This window comes from Hirundo rustica, chromosome 6, assembly GCF_015227805.2.
Source record: "Hirundo rustica isolate bHirRus1 chromosome 6, bHirRus1.pri.v3, whole genome shotgun sequence".
Lineage (NCBI taxonomy): Eukaryota > Metazoa > Chordata > Aves > Passeriformes > Hirundinidae > Hirundo > Hirundo rustica.
Window position 1 is genome coordinate 6,513,725 of NC_053455.1, and position 22,752 is coordinate 6,536,476.

General features: G+C 44.6%; 1 protein-coding gene across 1 annotated transcript in view; it reads right to left on the reverse strand.

The window, feature by feature from the left end:
* KCNH5 (potassium voltage-gated channel subfamily H member 5) overlaps positions 1–19,225 on the reverse strand; it is a 151,678-nt gene extending 132,453 nt beyond the window's left edge. Inside the window, exons 1-2 of the mRNA XM_040068574.2 lie at positions 19,132–19,225; positions 5,987–6,110 (exon numbers count right to left, since the gene is read on the reverse strand). Coding sequence (XP_039924508.1) covers positions 5,987–6,110; positions 19,132–19,204 — 197 coding nt within the window. The 5' untranslated portion in view covers positions 19,205–19,225. The remainder of the gene's footprint in view (positions 1–5,986; positions 6,111–19,131) is intronic.
* Positions 19,226–22,752: the final 3,527 nt, after the last annotated feature.

Below are 22,752 nucleotides of genomic sequence, written 5' to 3' on the forward strand. Positions count from 1 at the left end.
GCTCTGAAAGAAACAATAAAACAACACAGTGGTTAGAGGCTCAGCAAGCATTAAAGTACTCAATGAAGGCCAGCCCATGAATCTTCCTCTCTCCACAGCCAGCCCATGGAGGCAGTGGAGCTGCTCCCACAACAAGGTGATGCCTGGTCTGGATGATGGAAGCATCAGCGTGGCTGCAACATCTGAGTGTCACTACAGCTGCCTCTTCACAGGTAACACAGGCACAGGCATTTATTAGATTGGATATTAGGAAAAACATCACTGAAAGGGTGGTCAGGCACTGGAACAGGCTGCCCGGGAATGCTGCAGAATCTCCACCCCTGGAAGCATTCAGAAAACACAAGGATGTGGCACTTGGGAACGTGGCTTCGTGGTGAAGGTGGCACTGCTGGGGTAGGGGTTGGTCCTGATGATCTCAGAGGTCTTTCCCCACCCAAATGATTCTGTGACTCTGTAAATGGCATGGCAAAATTGTCACCTTTGGGACAGCAAAGGAGATGCCACCACAGCAGCTGACAGCAGGGAATGGTTTTACCCAGGCTTCATTAATGTCCTCGTTATCATTAACATGCACAGCTGTCTCGAGGACATGCAGAACACAGCCTACTGCTTGTTTTCAAATGACCTGCCTTTCTCTCCCCATTTCACCAGATAGACCTTTTACACATTTATACATGAGATGACATCAAAAAGTGTTCAATTTTTAATTTTTTTTAATCTATGCCTTTTTTAATGCTCCAATGCATCCTTTTTTTTGTTGTTTTCCTGGGACTCAAAACAATGTTTCTCAGTCCTGAAGGAAAAAATGGCAAGAATTTGTTGAAGTGCTTGATTTTGCATGACTTATAATACAGAAAGTCGTCATTAATTAGTGTTAAAACGACAAACCCTACTTGATGATGAGAGGTGGACGATACCAGTTAGTGCTGCAGAACATGATCAATCCACTTTATGTTTTAAATTACAGGCAGCTTATTGTTGCAGTAAACCTGTAATGCTTAAATCTTATATTATATTCACACATAAAGAGACATTTTAAAGACTTCTGGAACAATAAAAACATTTTTCAGAAGGCAATTTTTAACAGCACCAAAGGAACCTCAGTGCCTTTCACTGCATGAGTTATATAAGATTTTTGCTTATCACAAGTTTAATTTAATTTAGTCTGTCCTATTTTGTACACATGGAGGGACTCCTACTTCTTTAGTCAATCACTGTCTTTTTCTGCCTTTTTTTTTGTTATTTAGTGCTTGTCAAATGTCTTCAGCGCAAACTGTACAAGGCATAAATATCAAAACCATTCTGCTACTGGGAATCTTACTACATAGAAAACACACTTATCAAAGAGAAGCCAGACTTGCTGAAATACACAGAGAGAGGCAGAATCTTAATTATTTTCTCCACCTCTAAAACAGTCCAGTTGTCATTTAGGACACCTGGGCTCCCACCTGCCTCTTAAAGCATCTCTTGTCACAGAAAAGCCTCGTCTGAAGTTTCACATCGTGCTCCTCTGTCCTCTGCCAGGATGCAGAGCAGCAGCATCAGAGCAGGTCTGGGTTTGCAGGGCAGTAACAGCTGTTTGAGAGGAAATATCCATGACAGAGGAAGAGTGAAGCACAGAAGGCATCCAACCCTACACCAAATTTACAGCTCTCTTCATCAAAAGCAGTCAGAGCACCAATTACAAGAGACAAACATCCACCCAGGAGGAACAGCAAATACAGATAACACCTCCATAGCTTTAAAACCCTGCAAGGTGAAGAGCAGACACCATTTCTGAGGTGCCGCTCTGGGAATCCCACAGGCATCCTCAGTGGGGCTTCTTTGCACAGCTTTGGCACCGCAAGGACACACAAAAACCAGGCCACAGAGGTGCCATCCCAGCACCAAATCTAACCTTTTTCAAGCCCAGCTGTACCCACCACGCATAATCTCATTTCTCAGGCACAGTGGGAATTTTGCCATTGGCTTCACTGGAGCGAGGATTTCCCTTGCAGACTGTTTTTTAACCCCACTTGTCAGGGCAGTAAATCAGAACAAGGCAGAACAGAGATGCAGAGATGGACCAAGTGTTCCAGTGGGAACAGAGGCTGTGAAAAATCCCATGTGCAAGGAAAGGCAAGCAAAGCCTGGAGTGAATGCCAAATGTCAAATCCCAGAGTAGGCCCATTAAAGGATGCCTGCTCTTCCAAAGGCATGATGAAATCACAGAGCTTAGCTGATAAAAAGCAATATTTAGAAAACATTGATATAATTTGCAACATTAAACTGCATTTCAGTGTTTTACAACTGTTTATTCTTTCAGTGTGTTCATGAAGACACACATGGTCATGTCTGTGGACAGCTGGGCACGAAACCAGTGATTTTCCTGGATGCTGGCAGACCTACTGATATGCCTCCACGCAAGGGGTTTTTTTTGGTTAAATGAAGGTTGGAGGCATCTCAGTCACACATGCCCATCCCTCCTGGACTGTCAGCTCGTTTCATCTGGCACAGCAGATGAAAGTCCTTCCACCTAAAGATTCTATGCATTTTAGCACTCGCTTATACCAACTATTCTATATTTCAGCCCAACTTACACATGCAATTTTGAGTGCCATGTGAGCTCAGAAAGAGCACATATCAACTCCCATCACCCAACACAGCCTGACTTCTATGTACAATGTGTTTTTTATGTAGTGCCTGTGAAACTAAGGAGACTGGCACTCATACTGAGGGATTTCTAAGGGATTTTCCTGCCAGTGGGCATATTGTTGATTAAAAAGATAAGAGAGGTGCAAAATCAAAGGAATTACCAGCCTATCACAGGACTAACTCATTGCCTGAGCTGGAACAAAAATCACTCACACCTCCAGTGCCTTCAGTTGATCTACCCTCCCTGTGATCTCTATCAGGCAAGACCAAGTCTTTAAGCGAAGACTTAAAAATCACAGAACTAGAGAATAATTTAGGTTGGGAAAGACCTTTAAGATCATCAGATCCAACTGCTCACCGAACACTGCCAAGATCATCACTAAACCATGTCCATGAATGCCAAAGCTGCACAGCATATGAACAGTCCCAGTGTAGGCGATGGGGTGGGAAAGAGAATATAATGAATTCTCACTGGACTACCAGGAAAAAAGTATGGCTGAAAGATGATTTTGAGGCACTTATAGCCTGAGGCCAACTGACCAATCACTTCAATATTTATTAATTGTCCTTTATCACACTCATGATCAGTAATAAAAACAACTTGAATCAGGGGCTAGACTTATATCCTTTGTATCTGTATATTTAATTTGGTTGGATTCTTGGCATTGAAAAGCAGACCCTTCCGAAACATGCAATTAGGAGGTGGCACCACAGCACTCTTTACCCAAAGCACTTGTCTTAGAGCAGTAAAACAAACCCTAAATATAAAGCAAATTTTATGTATAATGTAACATGATCTGGGCATAACGGCAAAACTGGACTGGGAGCCTGACTCAGAAAATACTGTAAATAATAGCCCCAGATATAAAAAAAATCCCTTCAGTGACACTCTGCTGAGTAGTATAAGCAGGCACCATTGGCCTTTAAGACTCATCGTCTCCATGTCTCTCATCAGAGAGCAGCTCCAACTGCTCTGGAAGGCTGCATGTTCCATGTTACCTACACTGAAAATCTGTCCAGCTCTCACTTAATCCAAAATCTGTCCAGCTCTCACAGGTCTGGAGTGCCTCCTAACAAGTTAGAAACATCACTCTGCACATGCAACTCATAGAATCCCTGAATGGTTTGGGTTGGAAGGGACCGTAGAGGCCATCACGTTCCGACCCCGGCTATGGGCAAGGACACCTTCTACCAGATCAGTTTGCTCAAAGCCCCATCCAACCTGTCCAAGAGCCAGACACAACAGTGTTGGACATGCTTCGAGTGTAGAGAGGGCTCCCCTCAAAATCCAGCGGTTAGTGTCTAGAATGAAGATTAAAAAAAAAAAAAAAAAAAAATCTTTGCTACCAATTCCATTTTCCACAGTAATTCCTCCTGAATTTGTATGATTCACCTCAATGACCTGATTCAATGTGCTCAAAACAGGATCCTTGTAAATGCTAACGGGATTATCACGTTCACAATAAGCACCCAGGTAGAACAAACCTTTTGGTCCCCTCAATATTTGAGGCACATGCACATCATTATCAGACAGGTATTGCTAAACCGTCCCTTCCTCAACAATTTCCTACAATCCCATTCTGTATTTGTAATTATTTTAACGTGCACAGGCTATAAAAAGCACCGGCTCACAGCAAACACAGACAATTCGATATAAAGGGTGGCAGAGAGCAAAGGGGAAAGTGTGTATGCATCTCCAGAGCAGCCGTGATCAGGCTGTTTCCTTCAGCCCCACGGAGTGTATTGACTCTGCTGCTACTGTGTGAATGAAAATTTCATTTCAACAGCTCGTGTCCATCTCCTGCCTCTCACCCCTGAGAGGACATTTGGCTGCACAGAGCAATCCTAGATCTTGCTTCTTCCTCTTCCCTGCAGATGAGAGCAGTGACCACACACTAGCATCTGTTGCTTCCTGGAGAAAGCAGTGACTGCCATCCAGGGACAGGCTCACTGCCCACCCTGCTCCTACCAGCTGAAGCATCAGCTGACCAATAGTGCATGGCAGCATCATCTCCCAGAAATTATCACTGCAGATCACAGAATGGTTTGGGTTGAAAGGGACCTTAAAGATCCAAACCCCCTGCTGTGGGCAGGGATGCCTTCCTCCATCCAACCTGGCCTTCCAGATGCTCCATCCCCTCTCCCCAATGCCTGGAATCAGTTGCTCCCTGAAGGCAGAAAGGGAAAACCTACACAAATTTCTATTCAGCCCTCCCTTCTTGCCTCTGCCCTTTTTTTGCTTTGCTCACACACATCAGGGCTCCAGTCCCACCCCAAAAGCATCTCTTTCTAAAGAATACAGCAGGCAAGGCTCAAATGCACATCCAGCCACAAATCACAGCTGCTTGCTCCTGAAAGTCCACCAATAAAAGAAAAAAAGCCATAAAGCTGCAATGCTTAGAGTAAATATATCAGCAGCCTAATCACTCTCTTGGGAATAAAGATGCACTTTGTGTATTACTGGGCTCTGTGCATGCTTAATAACAGGGGCTAGCGTGGGCTACAGAAGAGCCCCTGACTCATGGCATGGTAACAGCAGAACTCAGAACAATCTAGCACAAGTGCCTTCGAACTGCATTACCTAAACCCCCCCTCTCTTTACTGGATCATTAACTAGACATATTCTCACCAACACTAGCCAGGATAAATTTCAAGGTGCTTTACCATATTCTGTCTAAGTTGCTAGTTTCATTTAAAGCCAGTTTTAAGACTACAATATCTGCAAAACAATGCCTTTCTTACCTCAATCCCTTCTCCCAAGATGTTACAGCAGTCCTCTTGTTAGAGGGCAGAAATAAGCCAACACACTGACTTCTTGTTTATCACAGCATGAAAAGAGTCCTGGTTTATTCTTACAGCTCAGCCATTCTGACTCCAGCTATTCACTGACTCTGGCTGCAGCAAGCTCCTGCTTGAGGTTTCCCTTGCAGCCTCTGACTGCTGGTTATTTCCTGCTAAACTCTGACTGCAGGTGTTAGTGTGCAGACTGTGAGTGCAGGCTGTCACCTAGCTAGACTGTGGCTGCAGGTTCCAACAACAGGCTCTAACTGCAGACCCAGACTGACCTCATAGCAGTGAGTCTCTCACTTCAAAATCCTCTTTCTTCATCCTCTCCCATTCATGATCCTCCTCTCATCAGCTATCCCACTCCTTTTTTGCCACACTTATCTTTATTGGATACAGTGGTGACTCATCAGGGGCACGGCTGTATTGGGCAATTAACACAGCTGTTACTTATCAGCAGCAAGGTCACCTGTATTCTCTTCTCCCACACTCAAAACCTCACCATTCTTCCCAGAAGATTAAAAGTTTTCAAGTGCCCCAAGTGGCAGCAAAAAGGCAAAGGGCGTACCTGCAAGTGCTGCTCTTCTGCATGACGTCAGCTCGGTGGTATCCAGAGAGTTTACAAAATCCGTCATTACTATAAACTACGGGCCAGTCCACAATCTGGGCGTTTCCCAACAAAAAACTTGATTCTGAAAGGACAAAGTGCAAAAGAGAGAAAGGGCTGTTGTCAGTGGCAAAGTACAATGTGTTATCTCCTTGTGTGACACAGCAGCTGCAGAGTTATTCATGACAGTAACTTCTATCTTGACGTTTCAGAGCAAAATCCAAATGGACATTCGAAAAGAATTTGTGATAAAACAGGATAACTCCTGGTAATGCAAGTAGCTTCCTACACCACAAAACACTGATATAAACCCCAGTGCTTTAACAATTTAGAAAGCATTAATTGACTTTCAACATCTGGGCAAGATAGCATGTTTTTGCTTTTATTTTATTCGTATCTTGAAATCAACATTAAATTAATGTGCAAACTGAGTTTTAAATGCTGAATTGTATGCCTGCCCAAAGTTGATAGTGACTCTTTTGCTTGAGAGAGTTTTTTCTTCCTGGCAGGTCTGAGTCTATTTTGCAGGACACAGCCAGGATCCCTGGGATGAGGGACAGAATGCCAGATGACATTGGGGAAAGCAGATGTTTTTAAATTGTAGTCCATGGTAATCTTCAGTGTTTTCTTTATTTTTACTGTTAGTTTTCTATTTCATTTTGACTACAGGAATGGAACTATATTGTCCCATTTGCGGGTGCTAAAAAGCTATTAAAATGTAACTATTAATAATCATGCTGTATAAAAATTATAGGAAATGTTCCTTTCAGCAGTTCTTGTGGAGGAGGGAAAAAAAGTATATTTTTACAAATTTTCCTCGTAATAGCCAAAAGATGGTTATGACAACAACAGACATTTACTCAAGTGTGTATACTGATTTTAACATAAAAGTTTGCATGAGCTACACATGCCCTACTCAGTGTGTTTATAACTGTGACTGGATTGTACATTCTGCAAAATATTATTCTACTGAATATGGAACATGTACCAAAAAAACGGTGTTTCTATCTTTTTTCATTATAAGCATGAATTTTGAAAAAAAATAACCTGGAGATTACTGGATTTTCTACAGAAAAGCAGATTTTAAAATATTTAAAAGCCACCCAATGGGAGAAATAGAAGTTTTGATTTTGTGAAATCTAACACTTTTAGGCTCAAGGCATTTATTCAGATCCATCACAAATATTCTTTAAGCCTGAATGTCAACTTTAAAAATTTGCTTTTCTGCTCACAGGTAGATGCCCTCACTACAAGCAGCAGGAGACAAAGAGTAAAGCCTAAGCATTACATAAAATATCCCTGGATTCCACCATCCCTCTTCTGCTGGGACTCAGCCCAGCTCAAGGGACATCCTAAACCCCTGGGGACCAAAAGGTTTGCTGGAGCTCATCCGCCTGTACTGGCATTCCCCCCACATCTCCACTGATGCCTGACGATTTTTTTAGCTTTTTATATATTTTCATGTATTTTTAACCTTGTAGATTTTTAATACATAGTTGTATACTTTCCAGTATTTTCCTGCTCTTTCTCATAATAAGCTAACCCTTTTCTAACATTTTCTTGAAACTCTGTTTAATCTTATCAGAGAATTTCTGATAAAGACATTTTGTTTTCCACCCGAACTTAACAGATGTAACAAAGAAATAGAGCAAAGAAGCCCTAGGACCAGCTCCAAAGGGCTGACCCAAGGGTGGGTTACTAGGTTAACTGATTTCCTATTGGATGTATTGGCTAGATATACTAATTAATTAACCTTATAAAAATTGTGACAATCCTTTTCCACATGTGCACAGAGCCATATTTGTTCACCTGAAAGCTTTCATTAAAGAGCTGCTTTCTATCTTACCACTTTAACACTGTGGGAAGGTTCTTTCCTCTAGTCATTAGGCAGCACCTCCAGTTTGGAAAAGGGGAGACAACACCCCCAGCCCCCCAAAGCTGGGCTCTCCCTGTGGCTGCCACACCATCACCACCACACTCCAGAAGCTGGAGATGCTGGGAGCATGAGCAATTCTGAATTTCTCATCCCAGAGGGAAACAACCCAAGGCTGCAAGATAAATTTGGAAAGATTTTCTTTATAGAACCATCTCTGGCTGAAATTCTGCTGACGTCTCGACACAAAGGGCACACCCTGGTGATGATGCAGTCAGGGATGCTCTGCACATCCCTGAGCTCCCTAGAGGGTCACAGTCCAAAAGCAGATAACCCTCCTGCAAAGCCTCCCCATCCACAGACATGAACTCAGTTGTGTATTCCCACCACGTCACTGTTTCAGGACACAGAGCACACAGCAGAAGATATGTGGTGCAACCAGATAAATAGCATTTAATGGTTGTTTTCTATGGATTTTATACTTCTTTGCACCTGAGGGTCTCAAAATGTTTGATAAGGCATTCACCAAACTGATCAAATCCACAAGAAACTTGGGAGGGGACAAAATATGAAGCCAAGCTATTGACAAATTGTTGTGGGTTCATTTTTCTTTTAAATCCCACAGAATTTGAGGTAAAAAAGACACTAGAAACATCTCGGTAGATATTTGTATTTTTAATTTTAAGGTTAGATCAGATCCATAATATTCATATTAGAAACTTGACCAGATATTAGAAGGCGCTTTGTCACCTTGAATTTTCCTTTACTCAATTGATTCCTTTTTTTACCTTTGTCTCCTAAGCAAGCAAAGCTCCTTCATCCATGCTCAGCACAGGAATATGAATCATAGAATCTTTTAGGCTGGAAAAGACCTCCAAGATGACTGAGTCCAACTGCAAACCCAGCACTGCCAGTCCACTACCAATATCTCTGTGTGTGTGTGTCTAATTCCAGCCAAATGGTAAATCCTGAATCAATGTATGCCTCTTGTTAGAGACCAATAAATCCAACTGCAGGCACAAAGCCACAGGAATCCACGTTTCATTAATGCTGCTGCTCACTGAGCAACTTGATAAAAGTGAAGGAAGAACAGGTCAGTGTCTGACCCTCCTGTTTTATTGGGTTCTGAAATCTCAGTATTCACAAAACTCTGTATTTAACCTACCTTATATTTTATCAGGAGTCATTATTTCTTCAAACAATTAATTCTTTACTATTTCTATCTAAAATATAACTGCAGGCTGATTTATTTCTATATGAGCCAATCCATACCCAGCTGTAAAAACCCAGTAAAAACCGTGTACTTGGTGACAGGATATTTCAAGAGAACTTCTCTGGTTTTGACCATAATTTTATAAAATCATGTTATCACCAGTGACTACTCAAGGACAGTCCATTTCTGCAGTTCCCTCCAATGAGGATGGATCCACAGACAGTTCTGGACTAAATCCACCTGCATGCCTGACTTTCGTATTCCTACAGTTCAGATTCATGATTTTCTGGCTAAGAAAGGTCACCACAGTTGTGTCTTTAATTATGATTTCCTCAAGTCTATGACAAATTCCACTCTGACCAATTTCCAGATAGCTGCCTGAACCAGGTGTAAGAGAGAAGGGCTGGAAAATACTTCATTTTATCTCCATCTCCAGTTACCACAGGGCAGCCAAGAATGGAGGTGTTCAGACTCCCTTCATGGGAGAGGCAACCTCTCCTTCCCTGCTCAAGTCTTCCACAGATAAAAGGGGTGTTTTGTGCCTTCTTCAGAAGAAAAAGAAAAGGAGCCAATAAAAGGTCTGGAAATGGCAGGGTGATGGACATGGCAAGGACACCAGCACTGGGATCTCCATAGCCATATTCCTGTCAGATCCAATAGACAAGAACTATATTCTGCTGGAATATAGTTTTGAAAGAATGTATTCTGTTGGAGGTATTCTCAATAACAATTGTTTCTTAAGAGAGTTTAGTTACTAATAACTGGGCATCACTGAATCCAGCCACTACACCTACACCAGAACACATGAATTTATTTTAATTATGTCACAACTTCACAGAAAGATCACAACAGGGATTGCCAAGGATAGCCAAAGTTACGAGTAGCAGGGCAAAAACACAGCTGATGTCAGCTGTAAGGTGCTGTAAATGAAGACTTGTGCCATATCTGTGCTGTGGCCCAGAAAGGAAAATCTCTCTCTGTGAAGCTCCCAATCTCAAGAGTATTTTTCTACAGAAACTGGGGACTTTTCCACTGGTCAGTGAGACACTGGTCACTGCTGAAAACAGAGCAGGAATTCTGACAGACTCTGGTCTGACCCAGCATATGGTGAAACTCCAGGAAGCTGGGATCCAGACAACCATGGTGTGGTATCTTGTACTCTGAAAACACTGACATGCAGCCAATTTCAAAATTCACGTGAAGATTTCCTGAAATCTCTGGTGATGTGATCATCCTTCTCGGATTTCTCCAAGGCACTGAAAGTGCATGTCCACTCCCCATTTCCTTACAGATAAAACATCAATTTTTATTATTTCTAAGCTTGTCTTGATGACATTGCCTCCACCAACCGTCTTCTCCACCCATTCCCCTTTCTGATGCGCTGTAGGGAGCCCAAACAACAACTCTGTAGGTTGTGCGTGCTCCTTGACTAGACACCTCTAAACACCAGTGTCTGTCTGCAAGGAAAGCAGGGTCTGCCAGCAGATTCGTCCGTCTCAGAGTTGCCAGATTTCTCTCAGGAAGGCAGCAAGCTTTTTATTAGCTAATATAGCTCTCCTATTCACAAGGTTTAATGCTGATGGCAAGGAAACAGGGTATTAGAGGCATTCAGTCAGCAAAACTTCAGGTTGGAAAACACAGTTGAGGAAAACAATTTTTTAAAAGGCACTGCATTTGCTGTTGCCACGCTTCTATTTTGTAAAAAGGCTCTTTTGTATAAAAGCAGCCTATGCTGTAGAGCAGCAATCCTTTAATCTTACTCTATCCTGCAGTAGCTAGCACTCAACATGGTGCTGAGCCTTGTGTTTGTTATTAAAATGAAATAAAAACACCACAGTGTGCGAGCAATTTTTTTAACTAACAAAATGCCTAAAGCTGTGTAAAATTCATGTTATGTAATGACAGGAGAGCAAGAACAGCTAAATCATTCCAGGAGATATGCTTAACCAAGTGAGAAACATTGTCTCTAATCATCTTTTCTCAAGAATGCTTGGGTACCACTTGCAACCAAAATTGTTTAAATCACCATTTTTGAGAATTCCCTCTCTTCTCAAAGGAAAACTGGCAACTGACCTTTTTCAGAAAGGTCACCACTGAAAAGATGTTCTAAAGAAAATAAAGTAGTAGCAGAACACAAACAACAGTGATGATTATAATAACAAAAAGAAGCAGCGTTTCCATCTAGGAACAAATTCCTACCTCTATCAGCTTTACAAAGAGCTGTCCTTCAGAACTACCACCCTCCCACTGCACAGCAAAGGCAGCTCAGACCTCACGGCGGCTGGGAAATATCTGCAATTTGCCCTTTTTCTGCTAATATAAAAGCCCCAAACCATTTCAACTGCTGTCAGTTGATTCTCCTCAAAACTACACAGGGTCAGCATATTGCTGCAGACTTGTTTAGAGCATCTTGGAAAAGTGGTGGTGCTCCTCTGTGGGTGTACTAAAAAAAGTTTTATTTTTTAATTTTCCTAACTTTCCTGAGTGAGTTTTCACCCTGACAATACCCGGTGTTGTCTGTGGTGACTCCAACCACGTGCTCAAAACGTGCTGCATCCCCATGGAATACAGAAGAACCGGCACCAACATCCCTCCAGCTCTGGAGCTGGCTGCAGACGAACCTCTGTTCTTGAAGCAGCAACCTCCACCAGCACTTTGTACTCCTGTCTGTGAAACCACTGTGCTGTTTTCCAACTAAGCTATAATTTCCCCAGTGTCTTTAAAGCATGCAAAACATCAGTGTCAACCGATTTACCCAGTACATTAAGCGTTGCTTGCCTGCAAAAAAACAAAAACAAAAACAAACAAAAACAAACAAACTCTCAAAGGACTGACTCTTTACGTCACCTTTCTGTGCCAGTGTTGTCTTTATTTACTACTCATATTATGGAGATGCAGCGAGGGCTAAACCCAGAGCAAGGTGTCATCACATCAACTGTGCTGAAATTATCCACTTCCTGCCCCAAAAACATGCTCCTCAAATAAAACAGAAGACGAATAATCCAGCACTGGCTGAAATATTAAATCCACATGTAAGCCACTCAGCTGGGAACACAGCAATTTCAGCAATTTAGCAAGTGAGCTCGAGAAGATAAATTAGAGTCTGCCTGAAATTTACCTCCTCGAAACCCAGAAAATTAACCGCAATCATTTGGGATGTGGAAGCCGATGAACAGCCCCTGCTTTTACTGTGGCACATCACTGACCCCAGGAAGAGCTCTGACACAATAAGGAGATCTCTATGAGTTACCTGAAAAATGACATTTCATACAATTCTGATCACAGTTTCTCCCTCACACACCCATTTATCCTAGAATTAAACTAACCCTCACCTATCCCAGTTATCATCTAAATTCCCCTGCTGGATCTGCTCTCTATTAAAATTATGCACAACACAACAGAGACGTACTGAGACTAAATTTAAACCAGAGCACACTGTAGCTCTCACTCAAGACACACAGGCACCCTCAGGGAGAACCAGAATCCGGACTTCCAGCTTCATACAGAAGAGAGTGCTGCCTTCACACTCCCAGAGGAGAAAATTGTGGTAACAAGAGCTCTTCAGACACAGGACTCCTCTTGCAAACACTGAGCCCGCAGCGAGTCCTGGCTGCAGTTCCACAGAGCCTGGCAGCTTCTCAAAAAAAAACCTGTTTGGGCAGAAGATCGGCTGCATCCCCCATGTTTTCCTCTCTGTGCCAGTGGCTGAAGCAAAGCTTCCAACAGGACTGATCCCAGAACTCCTCCTGGGTTTAGAGTCAGGTCCTGGCCACTTGGGATACCCAAGGCTTGGCAGTTACAATAGCCAGTCCCCTGAGTGTGCTGATTAAACAAGGATTGTCCTTTTATTTTTTATCTGAAAAGCAGATTATTAGAGCGCCAGCTCCAAAATCTTCTATTATTTAACGTTATCAAATCAGAAAATCCTATTTCCTTCAGCTATCTAAGAGAATAACCTCAAATCCCAGTTCACCACCAGACAGCACCCTGTAAAACAGGCTAATTAAATGTATTTCCACTTCCTGGCATTATTCTCCTGTATACTCCTTCCAACTGCAATAAAAAAACACTTCCTAAAAAAAAAAAAAAAAATCAATTTAATTTTTTTCCTTGTCTCAGGTTTCGACATTAACCTGGAAATGCAGCAACTCTTGCAGTGACCTCTTGTGGCAAGTGCTCAGCAGCGCTCAAACTCCCCCCAAAAGGAGAGGATGGATGCCTCTCCCGCCACCCCATCCCACCAACCACAGAATGAAAGATAAGAAAGAAAAAACAAAAAGAAGAAGAAAAATAAAATGGAAGGAAGGAATAATGAAGTAAGGGAAGGAAGGTAGCGGGAGGAGGGACGAGGGATAGGGACGGGAGGGGGGGGCAGGAGGGACTGGGGGGAGGGAGGAATCACGGGACAGAGCGATCCCGATGGAGGAAGGGAAGGAAGGAAGGACCAAGGAAGGAGGAAGGGAGGAAGGGAGGAGGAAGGGAAGGATGCAGGGGAGGAAGGGAGGGAGGGAGGAGAGGGAGGGAAGGGAGGGAGCGGAGGGAAGGGAGGTGAGGGGAGGAGGAGATAGGAGGGGAGGAAAGGAGGAGGAAGGGAGGGAAGGAGGGAAGGCAGGAAGGGAGGAGGGAGGAAGGAAGGAAACGGAAGGAAAGGAGAGGCGGAAGGCATATAAAGCGAGACTGGGAGGACAGGAATGGGAAGGACAAGGAATGGAGGAGGATGAAAGGAAGGAAGGGAACCGAAGGACAAGGTGAAGGAAAGCTTAGGTAGGAGGAGGACACAGGAAGGAAAGGAAGGAGGAAGGACAGGAAGGAAGAGGAAGGGAAAGGAAGGAAAGGAAGGGGAAGGAAGGAAGGGAAGGAAGAGGAAGAGAAAGGAAGGAAGGAAGGAAGGAAGGAAGGAAGGAAGGAAAGGAAGGAAGGAAGGGAAGGAAGGAAGGAAGGAAGGGAAGGAAGGAAGGAAGGGAAGGAAGGAAGGAAGGAAGGAAGGAAAGGAAGGAAGGAAGGAAGGACGGAAGGAAGGAAGGAAGGAAGGAAGGAAGGAAGGAAGGGCCACAATTAGAAATAAGACCACAAAGCAGCTGATCATATCTTGAAGAAATCCAGCTTTTCATTTTCTAAACAACATGGCATTCTTTAAGTTTCTAAATTAACAAAATGGCACTTCCATAACTATTTTTTTAAAGTAAAATAAACATTTTAGACCATGCAGACCCCCAATTTCAGCAGGAGTCAGAGATGCTTAATCCATCTGTGCTCAGAGAGCCCACTTGAAAAGCAGGGGAAACAGGGTGTCTGCAACTGCAAACCCCTCACATGTGTGATCTAGTAATGCTTGTCAGTGTAAAAATCCACTTTGCATTGATTCCCACGTCAGCAAGCACCCTGCAGTGACAGAAACTGCAGAAGGAACCCTTTGAATGCCAAAGAAAGTGCTAATGATATGAGCACCTTGGTCATCCCTTCAATAACTTCTGAGCTGAATTGGAGGATGGAAACACCCCACGGAGCATCCTGTTTTTATGCAGGGATTTAGGGAGCTGCCGAGCTCTACACTTTACTCAGAGGATCCCAAGTGACAGGCATCCACTAAACTTGAAGTACTTTGCTTTAAAGAACTTTCTCTGTGCAGCATGTGTAATTTAATTGGTGCCGGATGAAAATGCAGCTTGTTTTAATATAGTGGAGAGAAGCCCATGAGTATCACGTCCCACATCCCTGCCTGGAAGAGAGGAACCCTACACGAGCTAGTAAGAACAGAAGAAACAAGAGACACTTACTTTATCTGCAATACCAGTGGAATAAAAACTTCAAAAGTGTCTTACTGCTACAGATGTGACAATTGTTTCCATCCCCTTTCCGAGTAAACTGCCTTGACAAAAATCACCTGTGAACAGGGCTGATCCTTTCACCCACCACCCAAAGGACCCAGCGGGGCATAAAGGTCTGTTCCTGCTTTTCAGGAACATGGCATAAAGCTGAAAAGGGCCAGGAATTAAATGTTAGCTTCATTAAAACTCATGCTGAAATTCCCATGTAAGCCTTACAGAGCTAAGATTTCATCCCAGTGTCAAAATGCATTTGTGAAATAACCACTTTCACAAAGAAGCTTCTAAGAGTTATTGCAACAGAAACCGTGTCCAATAATGATTCTTATCATACAGATAAGATTATATACAGTTTTCCACAAAATTCATCCCCTCTTCCAAACTGTTAGCAGTCTTTATTGCAGATTGCTGCCAAGCCCCAGAGTCACCTTTTCCACAAATTCATGCTCTAACATAAAAGCAGATTATACCATTAACGTATAGTTAATTTTTCTGCTGCTAGAATTTGTGAAGGCAAGACAGACTTGCATGGCTCAACTCGCTGGATGACTCTGCCCATGGGACAGGTCCGTAAACCCCAATCCTGATCTAGAGACTTGCCCAGTTCTGTACCCTCTGCACTTCCACAATGCTGGGCACAGGTCAGTATCAGAAGGAGCTCCGAATGCACTGAAGAAATGAACAATAATATCAGTAATAACGGGCACAGCCTGCTGAGAACATCTTGGGAGAGAACATTGCCCTTAGGATGGTCCTTATTAAACGTCCTAAATACTAATGGCAGTAAAAGGCAGTCACCTTAATGTGATTTAGCCCAGTGCTCTTACAAAACACCTTTCAGCTCAGAAAAACACCAGGTGCTCTTGAGATCTAGGGCACAGTCAAGGCTGTAGCGAGATTGTATCAATCTTTGTGAGCCTCAGATAAGCCTCAATGTATTTTCACTCTGCTTTAAAAGAAAGAAAAAGAAAAAAAAAAAAAAGATTGCAGAGAGTGCACTGAGATTACCCTGAAGACAGGTCTGCTTGTCCCTTTCACCAACCACAGCAGCCCTGAGGACAGACCCCATGGGCTTTGGCTCTCCTTAAGCAGAGCTCAGGTGTGATGAGGGCAAAGACCCTGCAAGGAAGAGGCTGCCGTGTATCACCCCATGCTTTGGGAAGCACCTGCACCTTCTGTTGCTGCCCAAACACCAAAGCTCAACCTAAAACACTTCACAAGCTCCAAGGCGTAAAGCTGTCTCCAAAAGAGATGTTCCCCAGGCAGGGTGGCACCGTGGGACTTCTCCATGGCTTTGACCGCTGCTCCATCCTTCCCAAACACACTGGCATGGAGAGGGGCATCCAGCAGGGCAGCCCAGCTCTCCCACTCTCCAACACAGAGGGCAAAGAGCCACGGTCACCCCATTTCATGGCCACCCTGGTGACATCCACCCTGTTCCTTTTTGCTTAGCTCCTTGGTGCTTTGCTCGTGGCTGCACACTGTGAGCGCTTCTCCCGCAGTTTTAACTCGATGAGCACCCAAAGCTGAGGTACAAAGGAAGGGTTCACAACATTCCTAAACAGAAAGTGCCCAAAGAATGCTGAAAATTCAATATATGATTGCTTTTAACACCAGGCTAGACACCACACTAAGCCTGCACACCGTGTTCCCACTACACCCGCTCTCTGTCCTGACTTTCACATTTTAAAATTATTACAGTTTTGTCTATAAATTTTGTTATTAGGATCCATCTCCAGTAACTCTGAGTAATCTGTCTCCATCAACACTTCATTTTGAAGCCACTGCTTCTGTTTCACCTAAAGAAGAGCCTATCTGCTGAAATACCTGCCTGATTTTTTCCAGCAGTACCCTAACAGAAGTTATCACCCATATCTACAAACCTTCTCTTGGTTGTTAAGAAAAGTTTTATGATCAAGAAGTGCAATGGGATTGCATAAAGGTGACAAATCTCAAAGGAGAACGTTCCTGAGCCAGGAACAGTGGCGGGGAATGCTGAAGATGGATTTTAAAAAACAATCACCCGTCTTCCCTTCATCCCATTCCTCAAATTGTCAGTGAAAAACCCATTGGAACCTGGTGAATCCAGGTCTGAAAACAAACCCAGCAGACAGACAGCAGACCAAATCCTTGTCTTCTACCAAGGACTGGCAGGAGATACTTGAACCAGATTTGCTCCACTGTATACTATTGAATTTGGATTGAACAGTGCTGAATCCAATGAAAATCACTATTTCTCTAAAGGATAAATGAGGCTATGTTCTGGATGAGAAAAATAAGAACTAAATCATGTTTCAGCACACAACACATTTTACAGGAGTTAAATGCAAATTCCCAATCTACTTTCCTCTTTGTGTCCAACAGGAAAGATTTACCTCTCTAGCTAGCACCATGTTTAGACATCATCAGTGGCACTAAAAAAGCAGAATTAATTACCAGATCAGCATGATTTATGCTCCTAAAGTAGACCAGGTCAAAAACTGGAGGGGATACATTCTTTTGAAGTATAATGTTCGAAAGCCCTCTGAGCTTTTCCAATTTTTGATATCTCAAAGCTTTACTGAGCTTTCACCAGGGAGGATATGTGATTTAATTAGAGCACGATACAAAGGCATGGCACTCCCAAACCGTGCTCCCAGCTCTGCCACCAACACGATGCTGCATGACCTAGGGAAATCAGCTGTGATGCCCCAAGACCCCATTTTACGCCACAATTTGATGAACACGTTGAGAAAGCCTCTGTATCGTCCTCTTCCACAAGGAGCCATGAAGTGTAATTAAATTCCACCCAACACTTTGAAATTGTCAGAGGGAAAGTGCTATATAAATGCCTATTAATTAAGCCTGCATTTAATATTCTGGGAAATAAATACACTATTGCGGGAAACCAGCTCTTGGAGATGGTGCAGCTACGGGGTTTGATAGGGAATCAGCTGCCCACCACAGAACCGACAGAGGCAACACAAGAGGGAGGAAGCCCCCCAAAAAACAGCTCAATACAAAGCTGGCATTTTAACACACAACATTTTAAAACAAATTCCAACTCCTCGTCCCACTTCTGCTCATGAGGAAAATCCATGAATCACCAATTCAAAATCCACTCCACGCCAGCACACCACAGCACACTGGTGTGACTGTGAGGTACATCCAGCACTGTGCAACATGGAAAGGTGGAAAGGAACATTTTTCAGCGTAATTTCACAACCCATTGGTGCCTCGATTAACATTAAATGGAGTAACTTTCCTCAATGCTCTGCTCACCTTTCCCACTCCTGTCCCCTGCGTACGCTGGGACAGCAGCGCTTCCCCACAGAAGTGTCACCCTAAACTTGGGCTCACCAAAGAGTTATCTTTTAGCAAACCCAAAGCTGGGCTCTCCTGCATTTGTGCAAACACTTCTGTGTCTCAGTAGTTACGTGCCAGTGCAAAAACTATATTTATAAAAATGAATGCAACTAGCACAGGACTTGCCTAAAGCAGCATCTACATCAGCACACCCAAAGAGACAGCGGGCTGCAAACACAACGTAACTTCAGTGGAGGTGTGTACAGTGCTCTTGATCAGTGCTTTGGCACTAGAAAGGGTGAAATTAACCCCAGCAGCAAGGAATAAGTGAACGCCACGCAGTCCTGAACAGCCCTGTAAATATTCACCTAACGGAGGAGCCGTAAATGACCAGCTGCAGACAGTTCTTTACCCATTTGCCCAGCCCCAGGATTACCATCATCCAAACCACAGTCACTCCCTCACCGCTTTCCCGGCACCGTCGCCACAGACTTTAAAGTGTCACAGAATTGCAAAAACAACTTCGAACCCCCTGAAATACTTGCAAGTCCTAATTATTACAAAACTAAAGAACAAGAAAAATGGGTAGGGGGAAAAAAAAAAGAAAAAAAAGAAAAAAAAGAAAAAAAAAAAAGACCCGGTGAGCGGAGAGGATAAAAATTTATTGTCTCATAAAAGAGAAAAAGGTTCAAATTGGCAGTGGCGTTTGCGGTGTAAGAAGCGCGGGGAAACAGGCTAAGGACCGCGAGGGGATGCTCCGGAGGGGACGAGCGGGTCCCGTTCCTTGAAGGCGCCGCTTTGGCACGGACCCACCAGCGTTGCAAACGCCGGGGCGAGAAGCCGGAGGGACGGACGGATGGATAGACTGTCTGACGGATTCATGACGCGCGGGGAGGGGGGAATCTCTCACCGCTGGAGCGCCGGACGATGTTCTCCAGGAAGGTGTTCTGCGGTGCCACCAGCCCTCTCTTGCCCCCCGGCATCCTGCAGCGCCGGGCTCGGGGGCCGGGGGTGCGCGGCGGCAGCGGCGGCGGCGGCGGCGGCGGGGGGGTGCCGGCGGCGGCGGCAGCGCCCGGTGCCCGTGAGTCGCGCAGGGGCGGCCGCGGCCGCTCATGGTAGAGGCGCCCCCGCGGCGGCTGCAGCGCGGATCTGGGGCCGCGCCGCGCTCCGCGCACCCAGCGCCGCGCCCGCCCCCCCTGCGCCTGCGCGCCCGCCCCGCCGGGCCGGGGGACGGCGGCGACGGGGGGGACGCGGAGGATGCGGGTGGGGCGCGGCGCGGAGTCGGCGAGCGTCCCCCGAGCATCCCCTCCCCACCCGAGCCCCCCCTCGCTGATCCCCTTGCGAAGTTCTGCCCCGAGCGAAACTCACCCAACCCCTTGGGTTTGCATTGGTTTTTTTTGTTTGTGTGATTGTTCTTTGGGGTTTGTCGGTTTTTTTTTTATTATTATTTTTGTTTTGTTTTTTGGGAGTTTGTTGTTGTTGTTGTTATTGTTTGTTTTTTGGTTTTTTTCCCCCAGCGGTTGGGTTTGAGGGAAAACGCTCGGGAATGCTTGTTGCGGCACGCTGGAAGGCGGCCGCACTCTGCACTTTGCGTTTATCTTTCGCCGGCAACCTACAGTGTTAAGTGCCACTAGCCTTGCTTGAAGCCATCAAGATATTTCTTGCAGGATTTCCCTCCCCTCTCTCCGTGCGAGGCAACAGGAGGCGGATTTGGGGCTGGAAATCTCTTTTCCCCACCTATTCAGGGAGCAGGCTCTGCTGCGCCGGAGCCCCAGAGGAGCAGGTGAGTCAGTGCCGTGAGACAGTGCCACACCCGAGGTTCTGGGTGAGCTTTGCCCTGTTCCCGAGCCAGCCGCCGTCCTCCCTCCAGTCGTTCCTTGACTAGGACAGTGGGTTTTTAAGCTACGGACAGTAAAATCGTGGAAGGAATTTCTCCACCGCTTCTGCTAGTTTTGCGTGCTGCTGCAGACAGGTAAGGATCGTAGAAGGAACTAAGACATGGAAAATCAGTGTTCGTGCAGAGCACATCCCGGTGTGCCGCACTCTCCTGCCCTGGCTGGCACAAGCAGCAGTGTTTCTCCCAGAGGACATCATTCCACTGTGGAAAAATCAATTTATTTGTTTTTTCATCCTGCTTGCAGCACCTGCTCCTTCCTGTGCTGTAGTCTTGGTCCAGCAAGTCACACTGAAGTCACCTGCACGCCACGGCTTAAAGATTAAAATCTCTACCACTCCCGGAGCTGTTGCTGGAACAGCTCTTTCCTGGGTGCCAGTACTGCTGTCCCTGGAAAATGTCCGGATTCCCTTTCATTTAAACAAATGCAGCTCAGTTACAATCAACTTGGGAATGCTGACAGAAAACAAGTTTGAGGTGTGAAACACACCCGATTTTTCAAACACTCATTTATTCCCCCCCAGGTCTGGCATCTTCAGGGCTTTCCTTAGAGTAGTGTGGTTAAAAAGATGATCCTGCTGAGTCTGCCCCGAGGTACAGGGAAATTTTGCTCCTGGTAATTGGAGAGTGGAGGGCAACACCTTTGTTTCAAGTCAGCTGTAGCTCACCTAAGCCATCTGTGCACAGGCAAGTACTGTGTGACTGATCTGTCTGGGCAGTGCTGCCAGGACCTCTGCTCCCCAGTTCCCTCCCTCCCAACCAATCTGAATTTTTCTCATTTCCCAACCTCATTTCAAAACCTGGACTTGCTACCTGCCCTCCCACTCCCCTTTTCATCAAAGCCCTTCTTGTTCAGCCTTTCCAATAAACTTTTCTATTCTGATGTGGCAGCCATGCCCAAGAGTCACTCCATCCTCCTGGCTCCATCTCAGCTTCAGATGCCTCCTTCGAGTTCTGTTGCTGTATTTCCAGTGGCACTAATTAAACAAGAGGTTATGGAGAGGGATGAGCTCCAAAAACATATCTTTAAATGTCACGGATGTCAGATAGAAATGGCAAGATGCGGTGGGATGTTTTTATACCAAAGCTGCAAAAAACTCCAGAGGACACTTCTTTCTCTTTCTGGAATGCTGGACGAGGCTAAAGATAACCTTGAAAAGAAGAGTCTGACAAAGAAAGCAAACTGGGAACTGCAAAGAGACTCTTGTCTTTTGGGAGTCTTCAAATTGTGCTTGGAAACAGCATCGAGCCAACATGCAGGAAACTGTCAGAAAGGTCTGAGGTCAGTGGAAGTAGGAAAAAGACAACTAGGCAGCTTCTTTCCACATCAAAAATACCCCAGTCTCAACCAGCTGTTCTTCAGTATAGCAGAAAACCCACTGTGATTCAAAATGCTTTTTTTTTTTTTTTTTCCTCAGTATAGGTAAGTCAAAACCGTTTCAATTTTAAGGAATTAATTAATTGTTAAAACATTAAAAAAAAAAAAAGTCTAAGCTAAATGTAACAATATTCCTCATGGATGATCAGAGAAGTCCTAGTTCTTCTTTATTCCTGGCTTGCAAACTTTATTTCTTTAAGGGAAGAAACTTATTTTCCTTTCCTAAGAGGAAAAAGGTATAAAGGGAATGAGCACATGGCTGTACCAGAGTAAAAGTAATCACGATTCCCTCCTCTTCTGCTTCACCATTTCCTTTCTTCTGAAGCTTGAAGCACCTGCTCAGGGTGATTTACGTCTTTTCTGGTATTTCTACAAAAGGCACAATACCCCAAACCCACCCAGCAGCGGCAGGCACCGAGCTGCCACAGCAAGTGGAGACAACACACACGATGAAGTTCAGCTGCACATGTGGTGAAGAGCTGACCCTTGGAATCTAAACCTACAGGAGAGGCTTATTTTACTTCGGGGACTATTAAACATTTCAGAACTGGTTCTTATTCACAGCGCAGAGCTCTAAATGTGTCTTCCATGAATTTATGAATTGAAGAATCATGGCTCCCAGGGCTCCTAGAAGAGGAGGGAGACACAGACCGGCACAAACAGGTCAGGCACTGATCCAGTGCAATAGCCTGAGTCATTGGAACATCCGAGCTGCCGAGCAGATCCACGTTTCCTTTGCTCTCAGTGCTGTGTGTAGCAAGGTGAGTCAGGTTCCCTGGGACCACCCTGGGGACCCAGTGAGACTCACCCACATAGATCTAAAAATATTGTGAGCAGAACTGAGTCATGGGACACCCTTGGCAAGGCTCAGAGCTGTTTTCTACCCCAGGTGCACACAGAAGGCTTCCCATTCAATAAACCGTCATCAAGATGACCGTGGGATTTTTGCTGTAAACAATGTGATTTGTACAATATGAACTCCAAATTAGCAGTATTTGATTTCCAATGACCTACAGGAATTACTGTAACAACAGCTCAAGTGGGAAACAGATGCCAGAGAGAGACATTTGAAGGATGTTCAATGGTAGAAAAGTAGGTAGAGTTTTCTCCTTAAAGGCCAAAGAATCTGCACCAAAGAATGTGACAGGAGAGACTTTTCTGCTATGAGGCATGAGACCCTTAATGAATCTTTCTCCATAAGTAAGGTACATCTGTTGTCAGATACTGGAGTGGGACAACAGGAGAGCTCATACTGCAAC